General features: G+C 42.9%; 1 protein-coding gene across 5 annotated transcripts in view; it reads left to right on the top strand.

The window, feature by feature from the left end:
• The window catches only part of STK39 (serine/threonine kinase 39), a 113,889-nt gene that overhangs the window by 24,958 nt on the left and 61,994 nt on the right, over nucleotides 1–26,937 (top strand). For 3 of the 5 annotated variants that reach the window (XM_082236828.1, XM_082236824.1, XM_082236825.1), the window contains exons 2-5: nucleotides 23,852–23,964; nucleotides 24,694–24,802; nucleotides 25,766–25,907; nucleotides 26,708–26,763. In XM_082236828.1, coding sequence (XP_082092954.1) covers nucleotides 23,950–23,964; nucleotides 24,694–24,802; nucleotides 25,766–25,907; nucleotides 26,708–26,763 — 322 coding nt within the window. In that variant the 5' untranslated portion in view covers nucleotides 23,852–23,949. Of the gene's footprint in view, nucleotides 1–1,347; nucleotides 1,370–12,915; nucleotides 12,968–23,851; nucleotides 23,965–24,693; nucleotides 24,803–25,765; nucleotides 25,908–26,707; nucleotides 26,764–26,937 lie in introns of those variants that run through there. The other 2 variants (XM_082236827.1, XM_082236826.1) reach the window with 2 other exon arrangements.

Here is a 26,937-nt window from a genome sequence, read left to right as displayed (position 1 = left end):
AAGCATTTAAGTCATAATTCATTTTAAATTATGGTTTAATATGATGTGCACGCCAAATCGTGGTGATACTGTTGGCACTAGATGGCAGAACTGCTACAAGAAGTGTCAAATGTTATATGGGATGTGCCTTTGTTGGGTCATCAAATGTTTGATGCCATATGGTCAATAGGCTAGTGTACTATGTACGTCAGCATAAAGATAGAGGAAAGAGGATGCAAGACAGATGTTGCTAGTTATGTTGTAAAAACTGTTCCTGTGCATACTTACTCAACATTGTGCATGGGAATGCAGCATGAATAATTTAAGATGGTACATTTTTCAGTACATTTTTCTAACTCTTGAATCTTTTAATTATTCTTAACAATGTTTTTTTCTGGCTTGGAGTTACCTTATTAAGAGGCAGTGTTTTGAGTTGTACCAAAGAAACTTTTGCATTTCTTTCCTTTCCTCTTCATGCTTAACTAGTATTTTCTAGATCTCTGTTTAATAAATTAACTACTAGTTGATGAAATTTGATATCTTAGCATTCAGCTTTAAAAATCTAGGATATAAAATGTTGTATCTATTTATGGTATTGGACTATTCATAAGTAGGTGGACTATTCATAAGTAAGTCCTGTTGAGTTCAGTGGGCCTTATTCCCAGCTAAGTAAGGACAGCATTGCTGTCTTAGTCTAAAATAGTTTAATCTTGATATGATCTGGTTGTTACGGCCTCTTTGCTGTTGTCTGCAAACTTTTACAGCTATGGTGAATAGGAAGAGAAATTGTGGTTGGTTTCAGTGCTTTTCCTTTTGTAATGAATTCTCACCTTCCCTTTAGTTAATTGCTATTAAAGTTCAGATTTGCATATTATGTTTCCACACCTTGCAAAGGGGACCCTGGAAGTTTTTCATAGTTGTGGATCGTACAAGTAAGGTAGGAAAGAGATCCCTGAGCAGCAAACAAGACTGACAGATGCCCAGAAAACGTAAGGGGGCGGATTGGCCTTCAGGCAATTTATGAGATTAGAACTGCTACCTTTTCAGACTTTGCCCTCTGATCCCTGTGCAGCACGTTATAGCAAAAATATATTATTCAGCGCTGGCATGTGGGGAGACCGCATCCCATTGTCTTGGTAAGTGCTCCTATCTCCTGGCAACATCTTGCCACTGATGGCAGGAGACGGAGGACTACAGAAGCGGCCCCTTGCACCGGTGCAAACCTGTGTCAGAAAACGTGTGGGAAATGTGTCTTTCTAAAAAAGGTTTGCTGCTTACATAGAGCAAGGGCCAGCGTCCAGTAGGTGACGCCGAAAATGAACTAAGCCAGGCCTCAAGCCTGACGGGGAGTCAAGTAGGCTGCACCTTCCATCTGAGCATGCGATGTTGGGTCAGTGAGGAGGGAGGAGAACGACACTATGGGCTTTTATTAATTGCTTTGTATTCTGGGAGTCTGTTGTGGTGCTGAAAACTGATTCCCCAGCTGAGCCCTGTTTGTGCCACACCTGCTACACGAGAGTCGGCTCAGGCTGCCAAAGACTTTGCGTTTCACTTCCTGAACCGCGCGGCACCTCCATGCTTTCTGTTGCTTTTCATACACACCTGTCGGTGTGGCGGAAACCCCCCCCTCCCCACACTCACGTATTTCACGCGGAAGGTGTTAGTCTGTGCGGGGGGGGGGGAGAACGAGGTTTCTTGGTTCAAATCATTCGTTAGACAGCTCTGAGGTGTTTTTCATATTTTTAATGATAACAGATAGATTTTATCCAGACACACCCAGCGGTTCTGTTCCGTGGCCTGGATTGTATAGCAATTCACAGGCCTTGGGCTGCAGCGAATTCTGATGCATAATCTTTGTGGGGATGCTTTGCCCTCCCGGTTGCACCGCCACCATCAGTGGGGAGGGAGACATGCTCGTTAATTAGGGGAGAGGCTTTTTTTCTTCAGTTATCTACTGAGATGAGCAAAAAGAGAAAAGGGGCATAAAGGTTCTCATTTCTAGACTGTAGGCCCTTGCTGCCTTTTTTCTTCTTTTCCCTATTCTGCAAGCTATGTCAGTGAGAAAAGACAGGAGGTTTCTACTGGCAGTCAGCCTGGAAGGCTAATTAACTGGAGGAGGGGCTAGTATTTTTCCAGTACCTCTCCGGAGAGAGCTGCATTTAGTCTATTTTTTTTTCTTTAATAAAAGAAACCTTATATCAAGTTTGTTTTTCCCATAAAGCTCCTCCTCGCATTTTGCAAACAAGGCTTCATGGCACAGAAGTGAGACCCATGGATGATTATAATTTCCTGAAAAGATTTAAGTAGTAAATTTGAATATGCATTTGATCTTAATTCAGATTTCATACTCATTAAGAGTATCTGATGAACAGCTCCTGGTCTTAACTTTGCACTCTGTGTACCAGCTGCTTGTGAGTGTGTGTGCCTGATTTGTGTCTTATTACAGGAGCATTTTGTCCAAGATGTACCCATTTAGTTGCAAAGTAGATTTAAAAATAAAATAAAATATGCTCATCATTGGAATGAGTCTTAACAACTTTTTCCAATTGCCAGGCATACTTATTGTCACAGTTTTGGGAACTAGAGCTGTATGATTGCTGGGGCTGGGGTGGAAATGTCAATTTGAAACAACTTTCAGAGTTAGTTTTGTTTGCCACAACAAATCAAGACAATTTTACTGTGGCATATGCTTTTTTTTTGTACCATCAGACACAGGGAATTTAAGAATTGCCTCATGTTTTGCTGAAGTGCACTCTAGTCCATGGAAGTTAATACTATAATAAATTTGTTTGTCTTTTCAAGCAGATTTGCAGGTAGATGGGCATGTATTTTCTACATGCTAGGGAAAGAAATTTCTCTCTCTGAATACTTAAATAAACATATTGGAGCATGCCAGTTGTTGGTTCCATGGAAGCAGGTTGGCATCCTTTCTAGATGATCTGAAGGAGCACATGCTTAACACAAAAAAATATAGAATTATTTTTTTGTTTGATGTAGGTATCCTATCCTCCCCAAAGGAGGATAGACGATGACCTAGAATGGACATGTATAAAATACTAGTTTGAAGCTGTCTTAAAATGGTAAATACTATACTGGTTGGGACTGTGATGGGAATCCTAGCAACAACTGCAGGGTTCACAGGTTCTCCACCCCTGGGGTAATATAAAGAAGGGTTTGTTGCTTACACCCACAAAAATTTGTTGTTGGGTGAGGAGGGTGCCCAACTCTTGTGGGGTAGACACAGAATGCATTGGTTAACTCTTTGACACTTTAAATATTAAAGTAGAATATAAGACACTGCCTCCTCTGCGGTATATTGGGCCTGTAGATATGTCTAGAAACATAGTCTATTAGCTGTTTTACCTTAATTTATTTCTCATCTAATGCAAAATAGAGGGACTGTGATCATAATTGCTGAGATGAACTCATCCATTCCTCTCACAATTCTTAGCAAGTGTTTGAATTGCCTGGTACTTGGGTAATGATGATGAGTTCATGGTTTTTCTCCTCTTCCCCCATACTTATTATCATGTTAATTCATAGCTTCATTAACATAATTCCTCTCAAAGGTTTACTTGACCTTGTGCAGGGGTCAGCAAACTTTTTCAGCAGAGGGCTGGTCTACTGTCCCTCAGACCTTGTGGGGCCCCGAACTATTTTTTTTTTTTTGGGGGGAAATGAATGAATTTCTGTGCCCCACAAATAACCCAGAGATGCATTTTAAGTAAAAGGACACATTCTACTCACGTAAAAACATGCTGATTCCCAGACTGTCTGCGGGCCAGATTTAGAAGGCTATAGGGCCAGATCTGGCCCCTGAGCCTTCGTTTGCCTACCCATGACCTGGTGTGTCCATAACTGCTAAGGCACATTAGAACCCTCCCTGTCTTGAAAGTATTATAGGAAGACTGTAGAAAACCTCTGCTCTTCAACTGCTCCAAGGTTAAAGGCCCTGAAATACACAAGTAGTAACTTAGGACAGTTGGTTCATGCTGGAGTATAACATGACTGGAGTGTGGAGTATGGAATATCTATATTGTTCATCATAAAAAATTATCCCATGGCAATTTAAAAATAAAGACATAAAGTACAATGAGCATATAAGATAACAGTAAAACTGCAGCAGCGAAGTATTTTGTTTACTTAGGTAAAGCGTATTTCCAAATGTTGCAGGTGGGATATTGGGTTTATTTCAGTGCTTTCAAGTCTGAGCACTGGGAATGAGGTAGATATTTTGGAGTAGGGAGGCTGAATCTGTTGAAGAGTCAACTATCAAGCTTTACTCCAGGTTTGTTAACCTGAGCTAACAACTCCCAGTGAGGCGTTCCATATGTTAGTTGCATCACTGCTTCCCATACAGAGTCATTTGTGGGTCATGATATTTGCTTGTGTTATTAACACAATCACTTTATCTTTTTTATCCCAGGATGAGTCAAGAAAAGCTGTCCTTTTCAGATGATCTTGCCACCTGATTCACCCTTTGATATATAAACAGAGGTGGAAGGAGGTTGAAGCCGGTTCATGGGTGATTTTCTTGGATGAACCAGTGCATTAGTGCGAAAGATGTGTGGGACATAGAAGGGAGTGAAGTGGCTTGTTTTTCCTCGCAGTATGACATGATGGGGGATGTGGGTGTTCAGAGTTTTCAACTTGCCTGTTTCTCCTGACACCTCCTAGCAGTGATGCTTTAACATATCTGCCAGGGAAAAAATACCTCCCCAGATTTTACTGCTCCATTTACTTAGTTCGGTGTTTTGTTTTATATTCTGCCTTTCTTTCATCACAGAATGTCATGTGGGGCTCTGGATGGTCCATTCAGGCACTGATCAGGCCAAAACATGCTTGGCTTTAGTAGGGGGACTGCATTGTTAGACTTCAGAGCATAGTCTGCTATTCTTTAGTCTCTTCTTAACAGCTGCTGTTGCTTCGTATTCACTGCAACCCATTCACTGTATCTTTTAATATTAAACTGTTCAGATGGGTGAAGGATCATGGTAATTAAAATGAATATTCACAACCTGTCAAGAAACTTACCTGGACTACTGCAGAGTGTATCCAGAGGTGGATAGCTATTAGCTGTGGGCCTCTTGTGGAAGTTCACTGCCTGGCTTTTGGCCAGGCCCATAGATTGAACTTTTGTTCTAGCTGTTAGTAGCAGATGCTTCTGAACACGTGGGTCTCTGGGCTGCTTCCTCCCTCCCCAAAGCAGTTTTTTCAACATTTAAGAAGATTGACCCTGGCTGATTTTTAAAAGTACAGCTGCCATGTGGGTTGTGAGAGTTGGACGAAGCCAACCTTGAACCACAGGAGAGATCCAGAACATTTATGATCCTAGAATCATTGCACCCGGGTTGGGATCCACCTGGTGATAAAGCCAGGCCTTATGGTCTTTTTCCAGTTTGGCTCTCTGATTTTGAGGCAGATTTTGCTTTGTGTTCTGTATTTAATCCTCCCTGGTTCCCCTTGACAATGGGTGTGAGGGTTGAGGCTGGAGCACAGGAATAGTGGGCAGGATTCAACTAACGAGCCCCGTAAGTGGGAACCCTCTGCAAGGACCTCCGCTTGCGCAATGGTGCTTTCTCCTCCTCTCCCTGTGCCCCCCCCCATAATTGGCTCTGGGTGGTGTGAGAAGAGCGCATAGGGGAGGAGAGGTGGCAAGCAACAATGCTTGCACAGACAAAATGTTCGTAAAAGGATGATGTTGAATTTCACCCATTGCCCTAAGAAGCAGATTTGCAGACCATATAGCATGCTTCTTTTATACCTTGCACTGCCTCTCTTCCCCAGCCCATGGGTTTGTTCCAGATTTTATTCCCATGTCTCATCTCTCAATGGTACTGTGTTGCAAATGGATGGAAAGTCAAGCCTATAAAACAGATTGCCAAATGTGTGATTTAAACTGAACATCTGCCTTTGCTTGCCCAATCACTAACCAGAGGCTCAGAGTGATAAACTCTTAGCCACTTACGGTGTCTTTCCATCATCCACTTGGAGCGTGCAAAATGCTCAACTCCATGCGTACTTCCCCTCTCTCTTCACAAATGGTAAGTGAATCATTTTCCCGTTGCATCAAAGGTTTATGCACTCCACTGGTAGATTTCAGCGGTGAGAAATCTCCCTGTGGAGTGGAGAAAGAATGCTCAGTGGCCTCTGATGCCACCAGATGAAGTATGGAATATTTCTCTGTGTGTATATGTGTGGTGTGTGTGTGTGTGTGTGTGTGTGTGTGTGAGTGAGTGAGAGAGAGAAGATCTGAAAGACGTTAACATATCAAAGGCATATGGAATACCAGGCTTCTGTTTGTTCTGTAAAATGCAGGTGTTCTCCCTTTTCCTTTTTTCTGTTGCTGTGGTTAGCTTTGCAGGCCTCCTCCCATTTTAAAACAGAACGCAAGATAATTTTTTTTTTTACTCTGATGTTATATTTTGTGTGTTTGTGCCAAGGAGTAAGGACTTCTTTCTTTTAATCTCTTACTGAATTGTTACAACTTTATCTGTGTTCTCATCCTCCTCACCTAAAGCGGAGGAAGACAGTGACTCTGCAGGCAACTAATAATATAATGGAGTTGCTTATAAAAGGATCTCTCAAACCTTAGCGAATGCCTCAGAAGCAGTAATGCATGGGCTGTTCTTTTCCTATCACACTCCTCTTTCAGCTGGCGTGTAGGGGGACAAAATTGAGCACAAGAGGAGTGTTTGAAGGAACTGGTCTGAGCTCCACATAGCGGTACCTTATCTCTTACTCTCAAAATGGCTCATTGTCACTATGACAGTGATGGCATCTGTGTCTCTGTAACTCTTCCCACTGGTCAAAGATGGGAAGAGGCATTTCAGGTTCTCTTTTGAACCCACATACTTCTTCTGTAATTTTTTAAAAATGGAACATGGAAGAATCTCTCTAATGATCTCTCTCAGCTGCTTAACCTCAGGCCAGGCTCATTCTGTTTTTTTCCTCAGTTTCAACACACTGCGCATTGCTGCAGGCAGTGGTGTAGGTTTTCCGGAAAAGTTTTCATTGTGCAAGTTTCAGTTTATAGGATACTCTCTAGAGCGGGGCTGTCCCGAGACATTATGGCACCTGAGGCGAACCACAGAATGGTGCCCCCCCCCGGGGGGGGAGGAGAGCTACATTAGGAAGAAGGATGGGGGAATAAAGATCTACTTTGGGAACAAAGGGGGATCCAGTTAACCTTACCCAACAATTGAAGTGGGGTGGGTGTGTGGAATTGGTGAGAAAGGTGGGTGCAGAGCCCAGGAGACCCCAGACGGCAACCTCTGCATTTCCTCCCTAGAAGTAGGAGGAGACCTATTGGCCAAGATGCTGCTGTAAAGATGGCATTAGAGGGGCTGCTGTGGAAGTGGCAGATCCAGCATCCTAAGAGCACATTGCTGCCACCGCGGCAGCAGCAGTGGGCAGTGCATTGCTTGGGAGGCCAGATCTGCCCCTGTGGATCCTGCCACCTGAGGCGGTCACCTCACCTTGTTATACACCACGGGTGTAAGCGAATAGGCAATATGGAACACCCCTGCTCTGCTGAAATGAAGGACCTTGAATATGTAACCTTTTGCAACCTTCCCGTGATCTTCAGGTGAAGGGCAATATAAATATAAATACAGTGGTACCTCTTGTTAAGAGCTTAATTAGTTCCGGAGGTCTGTTCTTAACCTGAAACTGTTCTTAACCTGAAGTATCACTTTAGATAATGGGGCCTCCTGCTGCTGCCGCACTTCCAGAGCACGATTTCTGTTTTCATCCTGAAGCAAAGTTCTTAACCCGAAGCTCTATTTCTGGGTTAGCGGAGTCTGTAACCTGAAGCGTCTGTAATCTGAAGCGTCTGTAAACCGAGGTACCACTGTACAGTATAAAGAATAGAATAGAATATGCCCTCTCTTGTGGCACAGCAGTGATCCCATGTTACAGCACAGCTTGCAGCAGACAATGTCCAGCCTTACCTGCAATTCAATTGTCTTTTTAAATTTCCTGTTTGACTGAGGAAGGCGGCCAGATCGAAAGAGTGAACAACAAGAGATATCACTAGAGTGAACCAGCAGGCAGAGATGAGCTTGAAACAAGCCGTGGCTGTTTTTGTTTTCTAACCCCCCCCCAAAAAAAAAATAAAAAATTGATAAAGCAGCCTATTTAGGATTTCCATCACCCCCCATCTCCATAAGAGCAGTAACAAATGGTCTTTGTGTGCTTTAGAACTGAAAGAACAGAATGTGACGGAATCCGAGCACCGAGCTCTCCCTGCTTTTTGGAACTTCAAAGCTGCGTGCTTCTGGTGGCGGCGGATGGTTTGCAGTGCCTGTGACTTCTAGGTTCAGCGAAAGCTTTGGCTGGGTGGCCACTTAACATGCAGTATTAGGGTCTGCTGAGGACGGCGTGCCTTAGCTTCTGTTGACACATGTTTTAAGTGCAGACATTTTCCCCGCTAGAAGGGCCATGTTTGGCGAACTCTTGCGGGCGGGGAGAGGAGAATATCCCAGGATTTTTCTTGGCTCTGCTTGCTAGAGTACAGATACACATTCTCTCTTCCAGCCAGGGGCATTCCGAAGAGAGATCCATTTTTCTCGAAAGGAGAGGAACAAGGAGGACTCATCTTTAAACGGCTCTCTGCAGTGAATAGCACACAGTGTTGGGGGAACATTAACAGATGGGTATGTCTGGTAGTTGTCACCTAGCTGTGCTCATCGACTTACGAAGTTGGCTTATGCTAAGGCAGCATTCACACGGCAGTTTATTTAGTTTCCCTGACATTTCCCTGTTGCTTTGCACATTATATTTGAGCTTTCACACAATGTAAAAGCCACTTCCAGAAAAGCTAATGGAATAGAACGTAGAACAAGTTTAGCACTCATTTCTGTGCCGTTGGATTCCTGGGGAAAAAAATCACTTTGCCGCTTCCGCAACCTAGCTCAGGGTTTCCCAAACTTGGGTCTCCAGCTGTTTTTGGACTACAATTCCCATCATCCCTGACTGCTGGTCCTGCTAGCTAGGGATGATGGGAGTTGTAGTGCAACAACAGCTGGCGACCCAAGTTTAGGAAACCCTGCTCTAATGCGATGAACTCCACATGTGAGTGCAGCCCAAGTCTAAGCTATTGGTCTCTCAGTTGCGCCCAATGTTGCCCATCCCAGTTGGCAGATGTTCTCCAGGGTCTCAACACAGTGTGAGTTGTGTGTGCAAACTGCCACATCAGTTGTGCACAAGCCTTTGTGTGTGTGTATGAGAGTGGGTGCAGACAAGATGTAGCGCAGGTAAGAGGTGCATGGGTATTTGGGTGGTTAGTTTCCAGACTGGTGTAAATGCATGGCAAACCATAAAAGCAACTGTGGCCGAAGACAGGGTGAGGACCTGTAGGGCATCTGATGTTACAGGACTACAGTTCCCATCATCCCTGCCTTTTGGTCATGTTGGCTGGGGCTGATAGGAGTTGGAGTCCAGCCACGTCTTCAGTTCTGCAGGTTCTCCATGCCTGGTCTAAGAGAATTTCTTTTGCTAAGAGCATGGCTAATCTTGTGGCCACCAAAGGGGAAGTGAAAGGGAAAGAAAGGCAAGAAAGGGAAAGGATCTATGAAGAAGAAACCATCACCACTGCCCCCCCCCCCGATTGCAAATTCCCAACTTGTTTTCAGAAGCGTTTTCTTTGAGGGCGACTGTAAATGCTGATAGCTGCATAATACAATTAAGCAGAGGAATTGTTGACATCAATTATACTACAAAATCAAAAACAGGGAGCTAGCCTGTTGTCATAAGAGCCCAGTTTATTTTGTAGCTCCCTGTAGTTTTTGGACTGCTTGAATCCATCTGGATTGCTTTGATGGAACATGCAGCCCCCCAGTCTGGCCAATTTCAGTTCCTCTTTCTTTCACAGACCACAGTTTCTGGTCTGCACCCTGGTGACTTGTCTGCACAGCAGTGGTATTTTATTACAATTTGCACACCACACAGCCCTCTCTTCCGCCTGAAATGCCAGGAGTGGTTGGGTGGATTGTCTACAAAGAGTCAGCTGGCAAGGAGGAATCTTGTGCTCCTGATACCAAGAAGTAGTCTGTTTTGGGGGTCTGTAGAGGGACGCGGGTGGCGCTGTGGGTAAAACCTCGGTGCCTAGGACTTGCCGATCGTATGGTCGGCGGTTCGAATCCCCGCGGCGGGGTGAGCTCCCGTCGTTCGGTCCCAGCTCCTGCCCACCTAGGAGTTCGAAAACACTCTTAAGTGCAAGTAGATAAATAGGGACCACTTTATAGCAGGAAGGTAAACGGCGTTTCCGTGTGCTGCGCTGGTGCCGGCTCGCCAGAGCAGCTTCGTCACGCTGGCCACGTGACCCGGAAGTGCCTTCGGCCGGTACCGGCTCACGGCCTCTAGAGCGAGATGAGCACACAACCCCAGAGTCGGACAAGACTGGCCCGTACGGGCAGGGGTACCTTTACCTTATGTGAAATGGAGCCATGCATCTTGCTTCTCACTCTGTTCCTTCTCCAGTCTGGTGCCACCCTGTTGTGTTGTATGACCGCCATGCTGCCTAGGGCTGATGAGAGTCTTTGCCTGAAATATCTGGAGTTCACCAGATTGGGGAAGTCTGTGCTAGACTTCTTGCTACTTAATTGTGTAGGCAAAGCGTGGAAAGCAAATACTGTATGCAGGATGTTTACTTCTTAAGCGAAACAAAGATACTAAAGCGGACCTTCTGCCAGGATCACTGCAAGACAAACTTCAGTTGTATAAGAGTGTTCTGGTCTGTGTGCTTATTATGATCTGTACTCGTTTGGCTGTACTGCAGAAGTGGGCTGGGCAACGCTTCTCGTTTGTCAGCCTAACCCGAGGGAAAGGGTTTGGTGTGGTGAGGCAGAAATCGTAAGTTCCAGGTAAAAGAAAATGGCTGACTGGGGATGCAATTGCAAACAAAGGTGATTAGTGTTACGGTACTTCAGTCAAGACTGTGCAGCCGTATTCTTTCCATAAAATTCAAAATAAGTGAAGTGTTTGCCAGTCAGTCACTTTAGTGCCTTGGCATTCATTAGCCAGGTGGAATTATGTTCTTCATTACTACTTAACCCAGCAGTTTTGGTATAATATGGCCTGCCTAGGATGTGGGTGTTCTGGGAAACTTTTTTTTTTTGTGTGTGTGTGTGGGGGGGGATTGCACTGCTTTAAGTAGCTTGAGATCTGATCCAGTATATTCAATCTATGTTGAGTAAATTAAAACAAAAATGCTGACATATTTCAATTTTCCAGTAATTTTCAGAAGTAGTTGAACCTGAAATAGTTGATCAAGGAAAATCAGCAAATCACTTGGGCAGCAATCTTATACATTCACCTGGCAGTAATTACCACACAAACTCATGGGAACTTACTTTTGAATAGACTCGCATAGGGTCACTTTGGATTGCACTGCTAATGTGGCTTAATTCTTTATCTTCAAGCAAATTCAAAGCTTTACCTGGAAGTTCTGTTTTCATTGGAATGCAACTCTGCTAAGAAAAACAAGCCAACTTGGCTTCTTGGTTTTAAACCAGAATCTCCAGTTTGCACATGATGAAAAACCAAGAATCTGAGAAACAAAGGAAATTCTACTGAAGGTCTTCTCCTGGTTGCGTAAGAGACGAAAATGTGTGAACTACAGGCCTTACTTTGGACCCCTTCCTGCACATGCACTTAGCACTAAACCATGGTCCTACCCATATCTTCCTAGTTAATTTTAGGAAATGCCAGTTTTCCAAAGGAAAACATAGGCAGCTGACAGTGCTGCCTGTGAGATTTCGTTTCTTGGAAGTAAGAAGGTTGGATGTTTTCAGAAATATCCCTGAAAGGCCAATGCCCTCACAGACATTAGCATAGTTTCAACCCTACACAGTTTCTGCTCAGTGAGAATAGTCTTACACTTCATTAAGTACACACTTCTTAGATGCTTTGATTACAAATTTATGCCTCAAATTGGCTTTTACTAGGTGGGAGAGAATTGTGCTAGCTTATATTGAATCTCTCTTCCCTGCCTCCCCCCTTTAGCACTTTCCCTTTTAATGTGTTTTGGTTTGACTATTTCATTGCCAAGATGCAAAATAAACCCATACAAATTCCTATTTCAACATCCCTCACCTCCCCCCCCGGAGCTCTTATTTAATCTCACAAGAAAAGGGGAAATTGGAATGTATGGTTTTAGCAAAGCAAGGGGAGAATATCCAGGTTCTCCTTTTTGGCTGCAGTTTGTTCTGAGATGTCTAGCATCAGAAATGTGTGCAGTGCAAATGTCAAAATGATGTGATTAATTCTAAGACTGTTGTCAACTCTCCACTGCGGTTTATTCATCCCTCGCCTGGGGTGTTTTTGGTTCAGTTGTGTGCAATGTGGTTCGTAATCAAAGGTGGGGCAGGTGACATGCTCATTTACATTGAGAGGACATAACACCTTCAGTGTGAGCTGGCAAGAGAGCTCTTTACTCCTCTAACAAGGATCTGGAAAATGTAAAAGTTAGAATAATAAGCTGAGGGGAGGCCTTTGCTTTAATTCTCCTGTTTGGAATTCTTTGTACAGTATAGATATCCAATTAAATTTGGTGTGTTTGTTTGGGAATCAATGCCGTTTTACATTAGAAGTTGAAGATAAGCTCTCTGCCCCTTCAGTTTAAAGGATAACCCAAGAAAAGATGCATTAGAATGGAACAGTAAGTGACAGGTTTGATCTGTGGGAGGAAGCCTTGACCTTATGAACTTGCTGATCACTTTCCATGATTAGGGAATTCCAATCCAGTTTTAGCAGCAAACCATCGTACGCTGTTCTGCCCAAGTTCAACTGTGGTTTGCCACCCAGGATTGCAGATCTACCATGGTTTTTAGCAAACCATTGTTTACCAGGTTCAGATAGAATAGTAACAGTATTGTTTGCTGCTAAACCAGGATTGCATAGTTTCTCACTGAAAGCAAGGTGAAGACGAGGAAGGAGCTCATTATTCCCATGCTCCTTAGGTCTCACTGTTGTAATGCTAAAAATGGTATGTGTGTGTATATGTAGATATGTGTGTGTGTGTGTATAAATATATATGTATGTGTGTATGTATGTATGTATAAATAAATATGTGTTATGTATATGTATGTATCTATATCTATCTGTATATCTATCTTCTATCTATCTATCTATCATCTACCTACCTACCTACCTACCTACCTACCTACCTACCTACCTATCTACTATCTAGCTCCCCTCATATTATGACACAGTAGTTGGGAGGTTTCTTTAACTCTGTATTTTTAGAAAGCTAAACAGCCAAGGAATTGACAGGTAGTGAGGACAAAACGGGGCAGGTGAGAACTGCCTGTGCTTCCTTGAGGTCCTCACAGGGACACCACAGGATTAAAAATGAAATAAGTAAAACTAAGTAGATCCGTTGTATTGCAGCTGTGGGGCCTGAGGCTGAATCAGTAGCTCGCTGTAAGGCCACCTAGTGGGCTTATGGCCGAGATTACTTAAATCGGGAGCTCCAAGCTCTCTCACCCGTAGCTGCTCTGCTACAGCAGCTCTTGCCAGTTTGCTTCAGCTGTTATTGCATAATACCAGTTGTTTAGCTAAAACGTAGTTGGAGTCCATTCTTGGAAGATTAAAGTTGTTATTCAAAGGAAGCCCCTCCTGGCCATTTAATTCAGTAAATGGATTTTGAGGCCTAGCAGCTTTTGTCTTCCTTTGGCCTGGTGCACACTAAGCATCATCTCAGTTTACAGCCCCCCTCCCCCGCCCACCAAATTCTCTCGGCCTCTTTGGATCATTGCTCAGCTTGACTTGTTCGCCATTGGCAGTTGTTTGCGTTGCTTTGAAACAATTAGCAGAATGGTGAATTCCTAGGTCTGTGTGCTCTTGTGAGAAATGAATACCCGGTTTCCAGCCATGCTTCTTAGACATTTATAGGCACTGACAGCAGCAGATTTCATTGTGGCAGGCCTTGCGCTGTGGCTGAGAGGAAAAGTTAAGGAATTAATGTGAAAATTATATCCTATTCTATCCTGTCGCAATCCTCTTTCACCGAATTGGTTGAGAAGCGTAATTTGCTCAGTACCTTTTGTGAAAACCCAAGTTTTCTTCCATGGCAGAAGAATAAATCTCTTCTTGTTTTACGGTGGCTTGGATAACAAAATTGCTCGGTTACTCTGGTGTCAGACTAGCATAGGTTGCCAGGTTAGAAAAGCCACATTCCCCTCCTTTAAAAAAAGAATAAAGCTGCAGGGTATTTATTCTAAAGAGAGTCATTTTTGTTCTACATCTGCAAAGATCATTAACTTTCACAAACATTTTCTGCTAGCCTAGATCCTTTTCCTGTCCCCTCCTATATAACGGTGGTTTTCAAAATACGTTTTGGTGAATGGCAAGCTCCTCCTTTTGGAACAAGTCAGAATGTGTGAGGGTAGGAATGCAAACATTAAGCTACAATCAGGTCTCTGGTGCTTTAAATTGGCTGTATAATTGCAGTCTAGGCTCAGCTAACACTCTCTGTAGGTTGACCAGGTAGATGGGGCTGACATGGTAAAGTCTCTGCGCAATGACATCTAACTCGTGTGTGTGTGTGTGTGTGTGAGAGAGAGTCCCGTCCAATTCTTTGAAATATTTCTCTGATAGAGAAAGCCGAACAGTGACAAACAGTTTGCAAGATAGAAAGCACCTTTAGTTGCCTGGTACTCTTTTTTTTCATAGAATTCTGATCTAGCTGAATTTTGGATGCTCTCTGCACCCTATTAATATTAAATCAGCCTCAGTTCTCTTGTGGGGGAAGGTAGCCAGCTGATGCAGGTAAATGAGAAGCCGTTTGTGTGCCTCTTTCGCAGCGCCGTTGTATCCTTTTACATCTGGAGAGTATCTTCTGCAAATGCCTCGGGGATTGCACATTCTCTCTGCCAATGGATCATATGTTCTCCTGTCAATGCTACCTTCAGTTAGCCGGAAAGGAATACAGGGAGCGACTGCAGAAGTTGTCTGCAAAATAGGAACACAGTGGTGTGTGGCTGGTTTTAAAAGTCTGTGCCTACTTCCTCGTCAAGCAAAGTAGCACCAGACATTTTTGCTGACGGGTGGTGCTTTGGATTAAAACAAAAAGCCTAGGACTTGCCGGTCAGAAGGTCGGCGGTTCGAATCCCTGCGACGGGGTGAGCTCCCGTTGCTCGGACCCTGCTCCTGCCAACCTAGCAGTTCAAAAGCACATCAAAGTGCAAGTAGATAAATAGGTACCGCTCCGGCGGGAAGGTAAACAGCGTTTCTGTACGCTGCTCTAGTTCACCAGAAGCGGCTTAGTCATGCTGGCCACATGACCCGGAAGCTGTACGCTGGCTCCCTCGGCCAATAAAGCGAGATGAGCGCCACAACCCCAGAGTCGGCCACGACTGGACCTAATGGTCAGAGGTCCCTTTACCTTTACCTTTAAGGTGGTTAAAGTACATCCTGGTACCGATTGCAGTACATCCTGTCCCTGAAAGGTAGCAAGTTAACTTGTGTGTTCCTTGCACATGGGCAGTGTTGACAGTCAGTCCTTATTCCCCTCAGAGAGTTACAATTCCCAGAGTTCCCTGCAAAGAGGGATTGACTGTTAAACCACTCTGGGAATAATGGCAGCACCTGTAACAAACCGCAGCACCCAAAATTATTTGGAGGAAGCCGTGACTGTTTAAAGAATGTACCGTATTTTTCTGTGTATAACATGCCCCCATGTATAAGACTCCCCCTATTTTGGGGGACTCAAAATTAAGAAAATGGGGGGAGATTGCCCCCATGTATAAGACTACCCCCCTTTTAACATTATTTTTAGTACAAAACTAGTCTTCTACACGGAAAAGTACGGAATGTTGCTGCTTTAAATGTCCAGTTTAGTTGCAGCCTAGATGGAGAGCTGCTGGAACCCAGAGGTGATGATTTCACATAATCCCTGGTGTTTTCTGTTGGAGTTCATTGACACCTTCAGCTTTCAGCAGTGAAATGTAGAGGGCTAAAGTGATGTGCAAGCATGCATGACGCAGTTTGGGGGACTAAGTGCAGTGAGTGCGTATTTGTATCTGAAAGTTCATGTTTCGTGTTCTAGAGAAAGAATCTGAGAAGAAGATAATTTGGCTTTACTATTACTTTGAAACAAAAAGTTTGTGTAACAAACTCAACTTGACAGCTGACACCTCAATAGCCTTAAGGACCAAGTTATAGGTTACAAATAAAACACTTATATAAAGAGAGGGAGAGAGAGAGAGAGAGAGAGAGTGTAAAATAGAAATGTGAGCTGCTCATGAGAATTTTACTGTAGGAACCAGTGGCTGGTGGTGAAAGTTGAAGGTTCCCCCCTCCCCCGACTGGTTACTCCAGCAAAATTTACAGTTGCTATTAATTTTAAAAAAACTTTGGAAGTTATAAGTGCGTCACTTGTGACAATCTAGTTTTAGAAGACGTTGTGTTTGCCTTTTCAAAAAAATAATAAAAAAAATTCTCTCATCACTTGTTAAAATGATGCAGATTGGCAAAGAGATTAACTTCTGTTGTGCTCAAAACTTTCCCAGGTCTCTTCCTCCTTCTGACTTCAGCTCTTGGAAATGTTCTCAAAATAAACTCTCGGAGCTCTCCAAGTGGACAGGAGCAACTTCTACTGGCACATTTTAAGGAGATGAGCAAAACCCACCTTGAAAAAGCTGGGAAAGGCTCATGGTTTCTCTTTTCTCCCCAAATAACCTCTCCATCAGACTAAATGGACTGAGTCATCATCAAATGCATTTTTTTTACACTATACCTCTATTGCATCACTGGAGTCCTGCAAAGAAATGCTGCCTCTTAGTACTAATACTCACGAGAGGGAAGCCTAATTTTGGCCCTGGCGGTGTAAACTTCACACTTGCCTTTCTACCATCCTGTTCTGATTTACAGGGGACAAGATGTCTGGTGCATAGATGATTTTCCTCTTTCAGACTGTCTGTGCAGTTGCACCCTCAGATCACTGTGATACATTAAAGGGCCCGTGTTTTTAAAGGCCTAAAACTCAGGTTATTATAATTATGGTTTGCTCAGCCTCATACTTTTAGATGGCTTGGGCAGTTTTTGACACCAATTTGGGCCTCATCCTGAACGGTTTACCCCTTAAACTTTCCACCAGCCTTCCCTAAAACCCACTTCTTTGTAATTTTATTGTTGGTATGATTATGCGGCTGGATTAAAAAAGACAGCCCATTTTCCCCCCACTGCTACTTCAGCCTATATTTCTCACTAGGTTTTGGGAGACAGGAATAATGGTTTTTGGGATTGCATTCAATGCTGTAAAGATCTAATGCTTAAGCTGGTTCAAGCTGTGTTAATGATGGCCATGTAGGGACCACCATTTAAAAAAAAATAGAGAGAGGGAGGGAGCTGGTGAGTTCTCCTAGTTTTGGGTCTTCTTGGTAATCTGCATCATCCTAGTTAGTGGCAAGGAAGGTTTTTTTAAGCACACGGTGGGTTCTAATATCAAAAACTAAAAAGGGTTTGTGTGTGTGTCCACTTGTTTGAAGGGTAAGCCAAGAACAAAGGATAGTCTTGCTGATTGCTAGGCTGAAATTGTATAGACATGTTCTCTTCCAGGAACTTCCGTGTGAAGTGAGACTTAAATGACAGAGGCTTATGAGGCTTTCTTAACAATAACCTATTGTGGGCTATTGTTTGTATAATGATCCAATGAGTTGCCGTTTCTGATGGTGTGCCAGGGGCAATTCCTTTGTACCTTGCAAGGTGGAATATGTCGTAGTTCGGTCTTTTGCAGCACCTGCACGGTTGCTCCCCTTCCCACCTCTCCATTCCTTTTACACTAAGTTCAGCAGCTTAGAGTATGGTACTCCTCGGGCAAGTATATCATCTGTGTTCTACACCAGTGGAGCTGCTCATAAAAATAAAATTAGGGGTGTGTGTGCATATCGGCACACTCGCCACATGCCACTTAGAATTTTCCCACCTGTTAAAGCTGTCTTCTAGGGGAATGGATTTCCTCTTTTCCCTGTGACAAGTAATTTCACTCCTCCCCGCCTCCTTCCCAGTAAGAGTGCAGGTATGCTCCTTACTTTTGCAACTTTTAATGTATCCTCCCCATTGGTGTTCTGAGACCATTGTGGAACTGCTGGTTCTGGGAACTGGCTCAGTGGGCCCTTTAGCTTAGTTGGTAAAACATGAGACTCTTAAACTCAGGGTTGTGGGTTCAAACCCCCCATTGGGCAGAAGATTCATGCATTGTAGCAGGTTGGAGTAGATCGCCCTTGTGGTACCTTCCAGTTGTGCGATTCAAAGGTTCTTTGGCCTTTTGAAGCATCAGCCTAGCCTTGTAGGATGTTGCTGAAACCGATATGCTGATACAAGTCTTCTGTTATTTTCTTCTCATAAAGTTTTGTGGTTTCCTTCCCCTTCCCACACACTGCTTGTAAGTTTATGCAGTTTGCTCCTTACGTACACACATCACAGTAAATGTAAGTAGTAAGTAAGGAGGAGATACTGGAGACCAGGTTGGTGGTCACTTCCTTGTTTGATTTCCAGTAGTCCCTCTTTATACCCCCCCAAGTCTTTCCCCCCCTAATTTTAGTTGTTGCTCAAAAGCCACGAGTCCATGCCACATGGATGTAAGTATGCAGTAGGACAAAGTGAGCATTTCATACAAGGCAAAAATTAGTCAAGTAATGAAGAGTTGGGACAATGCTTAAAAACATTAAGGCCAACAACAACAAGATAATATATTAGTAGCAGGAAGCAGTCTAGGGAGGTGGTTAGACCCTAAAGGAGGATAAGGAGATTGCAGTGGTGCTGAATGAATTCTTTGCATCTGTCTTCACAGCAAAATATATAGGGCAGATCCCAGTGCCCAAACTAAACTTTTCAGGAGGTGAGTCTGGGGAACTCAGGATTTGTGAATGGATAAGCTGTGAGAATATCTTTACATTGCCAATGGTGTATAAGCTCATACCTAGAAAGAACATTAAGTGGAACAATAAATAGCAGTGAATCTTAAGAACTAAGGGTGAATAAAGAGAACCAATTTGCCACATGATTAAACTGTCACAATTAATTTATTAAACGTGTTCTGAAGCCCCCTAATATAGGCAGCCATGGCTGTTACTGTTTCCACAAGCTGTTTAGTGGAGATATTCTATTTCTCCATGCGTTTCTTCCATGTTTTGGCACCACTTCCCGATTCTTTGTCTCTGGAGCTAAACTGGCTCATTGCTGCCTTCTAATAGTACAGCAACTTGCACTGAAAGTGAAGTTTGTAAAGTACAACTGTATTCGTTTAAAATATTTAACATCCTGACGAAGTAGTTGTATGTGTGTGCATGTGGGTTGTTATTTATAAAACTACGGGAGAAAACCTTGCCATGTACTGGTTCTGTGCCTTCGTCTGCTTTGATTGCCAGTGGCAAGTTTGCAACAAGTGGACAGTGGACAGTGTGCTGTACCTTTCAGAAGCTTTAGCTGGCATGATTCGCTTTGTACCACCAAAATGCCAAGCCCAGATCCTCCACTGTTCTGAGTATTGTATTGATGAAGATTAGAAGAACAAGGCAAGGAAACTTGTGTGCTCTTGGGTTGTCTGATTATGTACTGCTGGAAGAATAAAACAACGCTCATTTATTTCATTTAGGGATATTGATGTTTCAGATGAGGTCAGTATTGCCTCCACCCCTACCCTGTAGAACAGAGCTTTCCAAGTTGTGCGTCACAGCACGTTAATGTGTTGGCCGTAGTGTGTAGGTGTGTTGTATGAACGCTTCCTGTACCCCTCCCGGGGGCTGGAAAAGGGTCCATTTAACCTCTGGTTTGCTAGTAAAACTGAATTACTGAGCCGCAAAATGATGCATGTCTAAAAATTGTGTCACCAGCATGAAAAGTTTGCCAAACTCTGCTGTAGAACCTAAGACTCTCTGAGTTATACTAGTAGTAACTCTGCCTCAACGCAGCCAGTACTTCATTCCTGCCCTTGACATGGTTGCTTCCATTCCTTCCTGCATGTGCCCCTTTTAAGGATTAATGCCTAACCCATAATCCATTGTTTAGGAAAAAGGAAGAAAACGAGAGGACAGGGAATGAAATCCATTTGTGTTGCCAGGCAAGGAAGATCTGTCTCCTATGAAGACAAGGCAGCAGTAACTATTGATGCAAGTTTCCCCAATAAAACAAAAGTGCAAGGGAATCCCTACCACTGCATCATCAAGAGTCACTCTCCTGGCTGTAATTACACAGCCGAAATGATAAGGAAGGGTTGTTCATAAGCAATAGGTCTGGCAGCCTCAGTGAGACCTGCACACGATGGTTCACAAAGTTGCAAACTTACATATGGTCCTGGCCCATTTGCATTTTGAGCCGCTCCAGTGATAGCTGTGCCCCTCTACCCTTTGATTTGGGGGTGTTCTCTTATTTCGTGAGTGCAGTTGTACCTTGGTCGTTCCAGAAGTCCATTTGACGACCAAGGCTCGGCTTCCACTTGGCTGCAGGAATTTCCTGCATGCAATTGGAAGCTGCGGAAGCCTGTTGGACATTTGGGTTCCAAAGAACATTCGCAAACCGGAACACTCACTTCCCGGTTTGCGGAATTTGGTAGCCAGAAAGTCCAAGTGCCAAGGCATTTGGGATCCAAGGCGCGACTGTATATTGCTCTGCCGAGATCCTTATTTTTGTGGGTCTTCTTCCTTGCCTGTTATATGTTTGTCCCCTAAGAGGACCAAGTGTTGCCAGCAGGATGATCCTGGTGTCTTAACACTTCCAAATTTAAAATGCTAGCATCAGAAATATATTATTGCGAATATGAACACAAGAAGAGCCCTGCTGGATCAGTGGCCCGTCTAGTCCAGCAACCTGTTCTCACAGCATCCAATTAGATACCTATGGGATGTCTGCAAGCAGGAGCTGAATGCGGCCACACTCTCCTCACCTGTGGCTTTGGGCATTCAGAAGCATACTTTCTCCAACAGCGGAGCCTTTGCTCCAGCAGTTTAATTTACATTGAAGTAAATTAATGCCAGCAGGACTTCGGCAGTTAGGAATTAGCACCGGGATCTACGAGGTATTCATAGCTGGGTGTCTGCAGTAAATTTTCTCCAGTATGCGAGCGGGGTGCGCTCTTGAATGTGTTTGCCCATTTGCACTTTAATGGGTTTTTTAAAAAAGAAATAAAACAAAAAAGACCACAGGGTGAAAAAGGGTACAACCCACTGGAGTGTGTATCAAAGCACTTGTTGCTACGTTGTGGTGTCGGTTTTGTCTGTGTATCTTGGTAATATAATTGAGTGGATATGCTGAGCTACAAGCTTTGTCTTCAAAGCGTGGCAGGGCGAAAATTGCATACAAAACATCCTACTTCTAAATAACTAAGCAAACATCAATTAACACAGAGACAATAACTTCCAGTCATGAGGTATTGTGTCAGTTCTGTTGTCCAATGGGAGGGAAGAGCGCCCTATTATTCTGGATTAGGCACGTAACTGAATTCCCATTGTAAAGCTGCGTAACAAAAGGCTCTTTATGCACACGTTGTGTTAGTTTAGGGCATGCCAGTTTTGCTGGCAGAATGAAACCTAGTGTTTGAGAAGGCCAATTGGGGTATCTCACAAGTGTGGTCTGTTCACTGAATTTGTAAAATGCAAAATAATGTATTTTTTAAAAATAAAAAAGGGGATCTTAGCAAAAACGTCAAGTGCTGATTTGTGAACCAAGCAAGGGTTACGTATAGGAGTAACAGAGTTGTATGCTGCTTTCAAAACCTTGCTTATTCACAGAAGATACTCAAGTGCTTGCAAAGTATTCCTGTTTTGCAAATTACTAGCTCGTCTCAAAGGAATCCACTCATTTTGAACCTGCCGTAGAGGATGCTTGCTTCCATGACGGATTTAACCAAGGAGCGCACGGTTCTGCTAGCTTTGGGTCCTGAATTTTTAGCTCCATCCAAAATACCACTTGGCAACCTTTGCACAAGGCTTCCATATTTCTGCACTCAGGCCAGCTTCTTATGCAATGTCTAGGGTTTCAAAGGGTCCATGTTCCCATCGGCCCTTTAGCATCTATTAAATAAACAAAAGAGCTCTTTTGCCTAATTGTCACCTCAGATGGTCCCAAATCTGAAACGTTTTTCCGTCAAGGTTGGCTTTATTCCCTAAGCTTTTTGTCTGCCATCAGTTGGGTAGGTAGGGGTGTCACTGAAACCACTGGCAAGAGAGTCCAGTGTATCTAATCAGACAAGCAGAAGTTGTGTAACTTGAAACTGAGCCCTCTTTTTTTTAGGTTCACCGAACCCTCTTTCCACAGAGCGGCTGGAAAGCTACGGGAGTTTAAAGCTTACCCAGCGAAGCTTGATCAGGGTGAACATTTTTCAGCTGAACTGTGTTAACACACTCTCTCAGAAATTATTTTCAGATGTCTGTTATTGTCACTGGGGTGCTTTAAAGAATACCCTGTTGACATCAGTGCAGCGTACATTTTCAGCCTGTAAAGGTTCTGAGTTACCACCTCCAACGCCTTAAAAAGTTGGAGGCAGGGTGGATAAAAACCAATGATTTTTATATAAATAAATAAAGCAGATTTAAAAAAAATTAAATTGGATTTTTAAAATAAAATGCTTTTGGAGGAAAAATCTTTCTAAAGATAGTTTTCTATTTAAGTTACATTATAGTCCAAAGGCTATTCATCAGGAAATAAGGATTTGTTTTAAGTTTTTCATGTGTGCTAAAGCTCAGTCAAAGTTATTTTTTTTAAAAAAAAGTTTTAACCACATCAGTCAACAAACATGGATGCATATGCTATAATGTTACTGTTTTAGTTAAATAAATTGTTTAAATTGTTAGTAAGGAAATGATTATTTTTCTCCTTCCAATAAAGTACAGCAGAAAAGTTGTCCAAATATAAACAGTTAACTTATTAAACCTCACAATAATTTCATAATTACCGGTATTTGTCTATGTATTTCTAAATAGTATAACCAAATCGGTAATTTTTGATATAACTGTAAAAACTACTCTGCAAATGTATTATTCCAAAAATAAAAACCTTCATCCCGCAAGAATACCAGCAAGAATGAATCTTTCTGTAAAAAAAAATGATTTAAATCAAGTCTTACTGACTAGTGATTTAAATTGTGATTTAAATCAAATCCACCCTGTTTGGTGATGCACAGATTATAGAGGCAGCTGGTATAGAAGGAGAACACCAGGAATAATAATAGTTTTTTACCTTCCCGTCTGTCTGGGTTTCTTCTGGGAAGTCTGCCTCCTTGTGTATCTATTATTTGCTACACTTGCTCTAGAGTTCTTAGATCCCAGCCTGACCATAACTCTGGGAAGACCTCATCTGAGGGAGGGGGCTCTGCCGAGGCCCCCAGAACCACTAGGGACCTGTGAAGAGCCTTTAGCTGCCATCACATAGCCTGAGTTTCCTAGCCCCAAAGACGCCTTCCTTGGCTCCTCTTAAGACCACACACACCTGGTTTGATCCCTTCCCTTTTGCTTCCAGGTTCATATCCAGTGGAGGCTTTGTTCACCTGGCTTCCAGAGAGGACTTTGTCACCAGGTGTCTTCTTTGGAGGAGGGAGAAGCCAGGGAAGGCCCCAGGTGTTCCCAAAAGTCTGAGAGGATGAAAACCTTCCATCTCGGCTGGGTCTTTGTTGGGCTAACAGCTCCCCATTGGGCTCCCTTCGGCACCTTTTCCTTGTCTTGTTTCCTAGGACTTGACACTGTACAAGAGTCTGCATGCAGTGCTCCTTGTGACTGCATTGCAAGTGATGGGAAGGAGGACATGATGGGCAAGATACTCTCATTGAGGATGGGCCCGAGAAGCTCCTCTGAAACCACAGTCTTTTGCAACCCGCAGTTTAAAATTTGCTGCAGCAGTAGGTAACTCTGAACCTCGTTTCTTCTGTCTCTCCCAGGTAGTGGTGCTACAGCTGTGGTCCAAGCGGCGCTATGCAAACCCAGGCAAGAACGCGTAGCAATAAAAAGGATCAACTTGGAAAAATGCCAGACCAGTATGGATGAACTGCTTGTAAGTTAAACTGAGTTGAAGGACATGTATACGTGTACATACTAGACTCCCTAGCATTTGAATGATGTTCATGAAAATCTAGTATTTTTATAACAAGGAAAAACTCTTAAAGTTGCTGCCCACCCAGAATCTTTAATCAGGTAATGGAATCAATGGCCAGTTGGCATGTTTCATCTCTGTCTTTTTATAATTCAAGAAAATTCATATTTGGGTTCAAACATTTATTCAACTTGAGGGCTATAGCTTTCTGGCCCCCTTCACGAATAATATTTGTGCACATAGGGAGATGTCCTGTGTTAGTTATATTCAGAGTAGACCCACTGAAATGAATGAATTTAAGTAAAGTTCATTACTTTCAGTGGGTCTTCTCTAAGTATAACTAACATGGCAATCACCCATATAATCTTAGTCAAGGGTAGTCAGCGTGTTGCCTTCCAGATGTTTTTGGATATCCGGCATGGCCAAAGAACAGGGATGATGCGCGTTTTGTTCCAGCAACATCTGGAGGGCATGATGTTGGCTATCCCTGATCTGAGCCATATTTTCCCACTCTGAAAGCTGCAAGTATAAGTTGCTAGTTTTTAAAAGATGTCCATTCTGCCACATAACTTAATTTCCCTAGCTCTACATAATAATGCCTCTCTTGGGTTTGAATAGCTGGAACATATCTTATAGAACATTTTTGTTTCCTTGCCAAAATATTATACTTGCATTTTGCATTACTTATAGAAAGAAATTCAAGCCATGAGTCAATGCAACCATCCCAACATAGTTACATATTATACGTCTTTTGTGGTCAAGGATGAGCTCTGGTTGGTTATGAAACTGCTAAGTGGAGGTAAGTCTCTGTAGTTTATCTAAAGTGATGCAGTGAGATATTGAGATTAACTTTAGCTAATCAAATCTGTGATCGTGAGCACCTAAATCAGTGTTTCCCAAACTTGGGTCTCCAGCTGTTTCTGGAGTACAATCCCCATCATACCTAGCTAGCAAAACCAGCAGTCAGGGATGATGGGAACTGTAGTCCAAAACCAGCTAGAGACCCAAGTTTGGAAAACACTGACCAAAATAGTGTGTTGAATTTCTTTACTTCTTTCTGTTTCCCCCCCTCCTCCGCTTCAAGGCTGCTTTTATAGTAGCATAGCTCATTATCTAAAAATATTCAATAAATCCACATCAATACTAACAATTTGGTATGTGTGGTGTAAATTTTTAAAGCTGTACAAATAGTTTTCTTTAGAAATAGGCTGCATGTTGCTACACTGACCTGTAAGAGGGTGTGTGTGTGTGTGTGTGTGTGTGTGTGTGTGTGAGAGAGAGAGAGAGAGAGAGAGAGAGAGAGAGTTTTTTTCATTTGTGAAAAGCAACACATTTTGGGGTAATTTTGGGAAACGAGTCCTGAGAAAATGAGGCAGAAGTGTTCCCTGCTCCAGAGTGAAGGCAGTGCTAAAGCCCTTATTCATGTCTTAATCTCTTACTCAGTATATCATTTGGCTCAGATCACTCCCCAGGAAGAGAGAGGGCCCTAGTTTTTAAGGGTTGTGGTGGCATATGCCCATGTTTGTGTTCGGAACTGGAGAAAAAGCATTTGGCCCACCTGAAAGCACAACCTCTATACCAAACATGTTAATGGGGTGACATTTAGCAAAGCTCTACTTGTTGGAGGTCTTTGTATGTATGTCAAGGTTGAGTTGAAAACGAAATGCTAAAGTATACATCATTAAGCTTGAATTGCAAGATGACTCCCTAAAAAGAACACTTCTCTTTTTATTCCATTATATGTATATGTATGAAAATCTAGGCTCCATGTTGGACATCATAAAGTACGTGGTCAACAGAGGAGAGCACAAGAGTGGCGTCCTTGAAGAATCAATAATAGCAACAATTCTTAAAGAGGTTTTGGAAGGCTTAGATTATCTACACAGGAACGGACAGATTCACAGGTAAAAAAAGCTAATGCACTGTGTGTATTAGTACAATTTCTCTTCCGTGATTTTCTAAAACGGCATTTACCTGCCCCTTAATTGTTAGCATGTCTAAGCGGTATGTGTAAAAACAAACCATAGAGAATAAAACAATTTAAAAATTGCCATGAAACAAGACGAACAAAAAACACTAACCTGAAATGCAAGCTGGAGTAAGAAAGTCTTTGTCATATACGTGAAGTCCAGCCAGAAGGGTGTCTGTCGAACCACTTGTTTCAGACCACAACACTGAATTGTGCCTCCTCCTTTTTGATTGGTGCCGAGAATTTGATGCTGAGAGGAACAGAGAAGGAAGAAAAATATGTGTGGCTGGGAGTACTGATGCTTCCTGGTTTCCACTTGGGTTCGCTTCCTATGTCACCTCATCTAAAGAAATTAAATGGGATGGTTGTTGGTGGAATCTTCAATCTGTTCCAACCCTTTATTTGCTATACTAGAATGGGAGCAGTTTGAAGGGCATAGCAAGTTGAGATGTGGGGGGAACTTTATATCCCGTGATCCGCAGCACTGCAGACACTTCCAGCTCGGCATGTGATTTAAAAGATAAGCTTTCAAGTGCGTGGAATAATACCCGTTTTTTGCAATCTCGTTTTAAAAGTGGCAATTTCAGTATTAACGAGAAGATCATATAATCACTGCGTTTTGAGTAGCTTTTAATTTACCCTGTGGCATGTTTCTCAACAAAAAAAATTCCGTCGAGTGTGATCATATTCTCGTTTACTTGAACTGAAATGACTCCTATTCATCCATTTTTATAGGGATTTAAAAGCTGGTAATATTCTTCTGGGGGAAGATGGCTCGGTACAAATAGCAGGTAATAATCATGATCATCAAAGCTTCAAAATGTGTATGGAGAATCTGAAATGTGCTAAGAGACCCAATTGAAGTTTTAACCTTTTTAAAATGTTACCAGGTTGAAGAGCCCTGGTGTTCATTGATGACGAGCCATAGGCTGAAGCACCCACTGTGCGCTTAGAAAATGCTTATG

This window comes from Podarcis vaucheri, assembly GCF_965113315.1.
Source record: "Podarcis vaucheri genome assembly, chromosome: 1".
Taxonomy (NCBI): Eukaryota; Metazoa; Chordata; class Lepidosauria; order Squamata; family Lacertidae; genus Podarcis; species Podarcis vaucheri.
The sequence above is the reverse complement of the archived record's forward strand: the minus strand, read 5'-3'. Positions and strand labels throughout refer to the sequence as shown.